This window comes from Sinocyclocheilus anshuiensis, unplaced genomic scaffold, assembly GCF_001515605.1.
Source record: "Sinocyclocheilus anshuiensis isolate Anshui unplaced genomic scaffold, SAMN03320099.WGS_v1.1 scaffold1014, whole genome shotgun sequence".
Lineage (NCBI taxonomy): Eukaryota > Metazoa > Chordata > Actinopteri > Cypriniformes > Cyprinidae > Sinocyclocheilus > Sinocyclocheilus anshuiensis.
In genome coordinates, this window is record NW_015540943.1 from 1,707,800 (window position 1) to 1,714,665 (window position 6,866).

The window sequence follows — 6,866 nt, forward strand, 5'->3', positions numbered from 1 at the left end:
AACAAGTTATGGGATTACAGCTGTGAAATTACAAACAAAAAATACACATTCTGAGATATGAACTGGAATGAATTGTGAATTTTATTAACATTAAATCGTCCTCCTCCCATTGTCACCTCAAAATTTTGGGGAAGCTGTGCCTCCCCTGCCTCCCCCGACGAGCCGCCACTGGATATCAGGGTTGTTATTGGTCCCTTTACATTCGGATATCTTTATTGGCTACTAAAGTGCCGTCAAAGGTTTGAATATCAATTCAAATTGTGGGCGTACTCAGTAACGAACTATGATTTAATAGTAACGAAGTAGATTATTTTGCTTAATTTGTAAACTTCATTGCAGTAACGTGAATAGTTGTAATTCGTTACCTCCACCACTGGTTGCTACAGTAGTTTATGTAAGATTTTTAGTGACGCCGAAGCAAACGTCTTGACACCACTCAGATGTCTTGATTACTGATGCCATAAATTCCTCCATTAAACCTACAATTAGCCCTGATTGCGCCCCCTTTTGTCTCCTTGTGGCATCTGAAATTCGCAAAAGACTCCTCAGAGGTAAGAATGCAAATCAACAGGTAATTATCCTGTGCTTTGATTACTCTAATTCTCTTCATGCTCTAAATGTTGCTCTCAGAGATGTATTACATCAAGAGCCATATAAGAATAAACATAGTAAAACATGGCAGAAAATAGACGTTATAATATACTTCCTTGACAGATATGATTTCTTCTGTCAGGAAATAGAGCTGGCATGTTGTGTTGTAATGTATGACGATCTGTAGACTATCTGTAGTGTGGGCAATTACATTTTGTTTGAGCATGATGTAAGTTACAATATACTGGCAATCAACAGGTATACAGGACAACTTAACTGAATAATCTTCCACCTTTGACACTGCAGAAAGAAAAACAAAACAAACAAATAAATAAATGTTTATATTGTATATATTGTATCACTAATATTTTGGTAATACTAAAAGAAAGATAATATCTCTTAACTTGCATCATATACAATTATTATATAACTAATGTATTGTTAATAATTTTTTATTAATTATTTCAGGAGGTAAAAATATCAGACTTGACTATTCATATCCAACTACAATTATAATGGTATTGCATAACATACTATTTATTCATTTATTTTTTATAAAACTGTAACCTGACAGGTTTTGTTTCTTGTGTGATCTAAATTATATGAGACATGGTCATTGTAACAGTTAAGGAAAGTTATGTAAACCTTTGCATGTGTTTTAATGTATTGCACTTACATGCATACATTTTAATGGCCATTTAAAGTTTGAAATATAAGTTTCTAAAGCAATGGCTATTGTAATGTCATATAGTATATATTGAAACTGTGACTGTCTCTCCCAAGGGACTTATGCTAATGCAGGTTTGTTAAAGTGACCTACTTTTATATAAAAATGATCATCTATAATGAACATACATCTGCGTGACAAATCTTTGACAAACCTGTAATCTGTTTATTTTGAATCCTTTCGAATTAAACTATTTTTACTCCTGTCTACACCATATATATATATAAAGCTGATCCGATGGTCTACATTGGATGCGGCGCGGCGCGGCACGACATGACATGACAAATCCCCGACAGAAAACCGCTGCTGCGTTCTATTCATGATGTCTTGACACAAATTTCAAATGATTGTCAACGGTCACTTTGTCGCGTCCAGTGTACTAGACAGACTTTAGCTGTTGCGGCGCAGACACAGTGTTACTCACCTATCGAGAAGAAACAAAGCAACCTCGGCGTCCGATCGCAGGCCCCGATTGCAGGCCTTGAGTTCTCTCCAGCGCTGGAAAGCTGATCCGATATTTACACGGATCCTACTTCTTGCCTTAAGCCTTCTTTTATTTCGCAGACGTTTTCCTCTTTTGTTTTTTATCCACCATCTCTAACTTTCTGTCGCTCGGCTCGCTAATATCCGTCCTGTGCACTGAACGTTCTCTCCTCCACATCATGAGTAGACACGCCCCTTACTGCTGATTGGCTACAAGTTTGTTTTGCTAGTCGGCCCAAATCAGTTTTCTAAAGCGTTTTTGAAAAATCCCTTACCCCATCTTTAATTGTGGATGCGTTTGTTTAGCAAACAGAAACTGTCACTATATTTGTTGTCTTAAATTTGAACAGTAAATATTGTTGATTATCATTTCCAACCTAACAAACTTTATTTTGTGTTCTCTGTTTTTAAAATAAATTCCACTTGGTTTGGCATTTTGTCATCTAATGCAAACTCATTGTACAAATGTTTTTGGGGGTGCAGTTTTTTTTTTGTGTGCGTGTGTGTTTCTGCTTGCCTTCCTGATCATATCATCTTAACCTTTTCTCTGGTCTTGATCCACAGCTCGTATCGTGAAGACCAAGCAGTGGTGTGACATGGTGCCCTGTCTAGAGGATGAAGGCTGTGACCTGTTAGTAAATAAATCAGGCTGGACTTGTACACAGCCCAGCGGCAGAGTGAAAACTACAACGGTGAGACTTACTTATTCTCATAATCACTGTCAAATGTCACTCTATTTACAGTTCTTTTCAATTTTATAATGTCACATGCAGTATTTTAAAGTGAAACGGTATATTCGATAAGAAAAAAAAATGGAGTAGGACTGGATGTTTTGGATCCATTGGGAACTAATTAGATTGTGAAAAATTAGCTCTTCAGTCCAGAGAAGAAGTCAGCGGAAAAGGAAAGTCTCTTGAGAAGTGGTGCATATTATATTTTGATGAAAGGTTATAAACTCATCATATATGTAAATATATTTTTTTCTTTTTAATATTTACTTATCATTTGTTCATAGCAGCACCATGAATATATATGGCATCAGTTCTGATTTCATGTAACAGGTATACATGGAAGACTAGAGGATTAGAGTATATTGTCTGTCTGCAATAAGCATTAATTTATTTTTTGATTTTAAATAATCTTATCGGTAGCACTTTATTTTACAGTTCTGTTCCACATGTACATATTATTTACTATAGTAATTCAAATAAGTGGGTAAAAACTACAGTAGTTACAGTACTTTCTTGGGTAAGTACACTAAATACACCGTAAGTGCATGTACTATAAATAAAATGCAACCATCTCATACTAGCATAGCATCTTTCAAAGACTACTTTCTTAAAGTCGCACTGAAATAAAAGTAGCAACTGTTATTTTCTTTTATATTGTGATGTGTATTCAAGTGTAACAGTGGTTTATTTACAACACTTTATATTATATATATATAACACTTTATTTTAGTGTCCTTGTTACAGTGTAATTATAGATTTAAGTACCGAGTAATATTAATTAACTGCATGTACTTACTATATGGTTAAGGTTAGGATGAGGGTTTGGTTTAGGGTTAGTTGCATGTAATTATACATCATTTATTGTTATTACTGTAGTAAGTACATGTAATAAGGACACGTAAAATAGTGTTATCGAAATGGATTATCGAAAAAAGAAAGAATGCAGGGTGTGGACTTGGTTCTATGCATCGTTTGTTGATTATTTTGAGATGTAGGCATTGTATGCAAAAGTGTAGGGAATTGAATAAGAGCTTGCAGAGGTTTAAACATGTTAAAATGGCGTAGTCCTGTATATGTCACTAGAGATCTGACATTTTCACTAGAAGGTTCAGTTATGATATTTTGTTTAAATGTTATGTCAGAACATTTTTTTTTAAATGAAACATGCACAGACAAATTGTTCACAATAAGATCTATAACATGTATTTGTAAAAAAAAAATAAAAGATCAATTTTAATTTCACGATGACTCTTAATAGTGCACTCAGAAACCTTCTTTTTATGGTGTATTGGTATTGCACGGTATAGCAAAATAAATAAATAAAAATAAATAAATAAATAAAAATAAAACTGAATTAATGTTATGTACAAGGATATATCTATCTATCTATTTTTTTTTCCTGGAATCTCTTAATAGATTAAGAGAATGGAGAAATTAAGTGAATCACAACAATGTTGGCTCATTTGACATTAAATATATCATAACAGGACTTCACTTGGCCAAATCCCTATAGAGCTCTTCAGACTCTATCTTAGGACACACAGAGCAGTTCTAACCTTCTAACTAAGTTCTCTCAATGAGAGGATGTGTTTATCAATGGAAATTAGATCACGCTATAACCTTGACAGTAAAATGGAATCCTTGAAGGCGAATAGTCCACCTGATTAGCCGTGAAGATGGTTTGGGATGCTTAAAAGCCCATGTTAGTGCAGCATGATCGGTCACAACCTCAAACGGGTTCCCTTCTAGATACGGTCGCCATTTTTCCACAGCCCATACAACCGCTAACACTCTTTCTCCGATACAGAGTAGGATTTTTTGGCTCCTTTCAACAACCGTGATGCATAGGCTATGACGCGTTCTATTCCTTCTATCTCTTGCATGAGCACAGCTCCCGGACCCACCTCGCTTGCATCTGTCTGTACTTTAAACTGTTTTGTAACGTCGGGAGTTGCCAGAATGGGTGCCTTTGTTAGATCTAACTTGAGTTGATCAAATGATTGCTGGCATTGTTCTGTCCAAGTCCATGTAGAGTTATTTTGTTTTTGTTTTAGTGCATGTAGTGGTGCTGCTTTTTCTGAAAAATGGGGAATGAATCTGTGGTACCACCCAGCTAATCCCAAAAATCGTTGTACATCTTTCATAGATTGTGGTTTGGGAAATGCACTTACAGCTGAGACTTTAGATGGATCGGTCTTTATACCTTGCCCCGAAACTATGTGACCTAGAAACATTAGAGACTTTTTGATGAAATTGCATTTATTTAAGTTAAGAGGGAGACCAGCTTTGGATAGACACTGGAATACCTGTTGGATGTGTTGGAAGTGCTCTTGCTCACTTTTGGAGTGTATCACGACATCGTCAATGTAGATCATGCAACATTTGCCCTTCAACTCTCTAAGCACACTCTCCATCAACCGCTGGAAAGAAGCTGCAGCGTTTTTTAGGCCGAACGGTAGATGCTGAAATTCATATAGCCCAGATGATGTGACAAAATCTTTTGCATGCTGTCAGGATCCATTTCCATTTGCCAGTATCCACTCTTCAGATCGAGAGTGCTGAAAACGGGTGCTCCATGTAAGGACTCTAGAATGTCTTGTATTTGTGGCATTGGATATGAGTCCAAAGGGGTCTTAGCATTAAGTCCACAATTGTCAACACAAAAACAAGATCCACCATCCTTTTTTGGCACCACCACCACTGGTGAAGCCCAAGGAGCTGTAGAGGGACGTATGATGTCTTTGTCCAACAACTCCTTAATCTCTTCGTCAATAAATGTTTGTTTCTCAAAAGATACCTTGTATGGTCTTTTCCTTACAGACACTTCATCGGTAGTCAGGATACGGTGCTTGACCAGTGTGGTATGTCCTATATCGTGGCTGCAAACTGTGGGCCAACCCAACATCAAACCTTCTAGCTGCACTTGTCCTTGTATGTCAGTATCTGCATTGACCGTAAGACCATGAATGGACTGCAGAACCTCTTCTTTGTACTGTGCTGGAGACAATGCAAGGTAGAAATTGACAGTTGGTGCTACTAGGTTGGTATTCTGGCTGGTGAATGAATGCATGATAGCAATATTCTCTTGTGTGGTTAGAGTATACTGAGCATGCCGAAAATCTAATACCATTCCTGAGTTACAGAGAAAATCCACTCCTAGAATGACAGGTACTGCTAGGTCAGCATCATTCATTACATAAAACTCAGTCTGCACAGGGACATCATGCACTTTGCTGGTCCAGATTACCTTCCCCACAGTTGCCTGATGGTGGCCATTTGAGAGAAGAAAAGTTTGTCCTCCGCTTGACAAATGGACCTCATCTTTGCACAACTGCTGCCAAATAGATTTTTGCATTAAAGACAGAGTACTACCCGTGTCGATGAGTGCTGTAATTCGTTTTTCCTGAATATGCAGTGGAATAGTAAGATTTCGAGGATTACATTGCACATTGGTTTTTCCAGTCTGAACTACTCTAGTGCTAGATGGTGGATTTTTACGTTGCAACTCTTGATGCGTGACATTTTTCTTTCTCTGCTCATCCGCATTCATCTGGTTCCAGTATTTCTTTGACTCACAAATGTCTCTTTCAATCTGTGTTCCAACTCTGACCAGTTCGTGCACTGTATGTAGGTTACCTCTTAACAGGCTAGTCAGCCGAGGGTTGCAATTATGTAAGATGGCCTGAATCATCTCCCTTTCAGTCATTCTCTTTCTCCACCTGAGACGTTGTGCCAGAATTGTGGATTCTTTTCTTTTCCGCAGACCACCAAGCTTTTGCAGTGTGTCCTAAAACAGCAGTCAGAGAAGATATAATTTCCTCATCAGTTAATGGGTGGATAGCAAAATATTCTTCACATTGCTCAATAAATGCAAGCGGGTCCTCCTCAGAATGATTACTGAACTTAGGAAATTCAAGCTTGACTGGCGGATTGTATGGACTTACTGAAATACTATCAGCAGTTGGTGGGATACTGGAATGACAGTCTTTATCGAATCTATGGATAACGGTTCTATTTATGGGCTGATGGGGAGTAGAAATTGTTGGGTTACTTGCCTGTAGTTTACGATCTATTTGCTTATCCCTTCTTTTAAGACAATCCACCATATACTGTACCAGGTCTTGAATAAGCACTTCTAGATGTTTTCTCACTCTTCGACACGATACAACAACTTCTCTTCAACAGATTTACACATTGCTTCACATTCATGAACAGATATTTGGTCCTTGTTGTTGAATGTTACTGACATTCTCCTCTAGAGTGTCAAGGCGGCTTGTTAGATCATGGATTATAGTCGACTTAGGTTCTAACTCACCATCACCATGGATCTCGGG

General features: G+C 37.4%; 1 protein-coding gene across 2 annotated transcripts in view; it reads left to right on the top strand.

Moving 5' to 3' along the window:
• The window catches only part of LOC107689731 (protein FAM19A5-like), a 170,827-nt gene that overhangs the window by 144,804 nt on the left and 19,157 nt on the right, over positions 1–6,866 (top strand). For both annotated transcript variants that reach the window (XM_016487864.1, XM_016487863.1), the window contains exon 3: positions 2,366–2,493. In XM_016487864.1, coding sequence (XP_016343350.1) covers positions 2,366–2,493 — 128 coding nt within the window. The remainder of the gene's footprint in view (positions 1–2,365; positions 2,494–6,866) is intronic.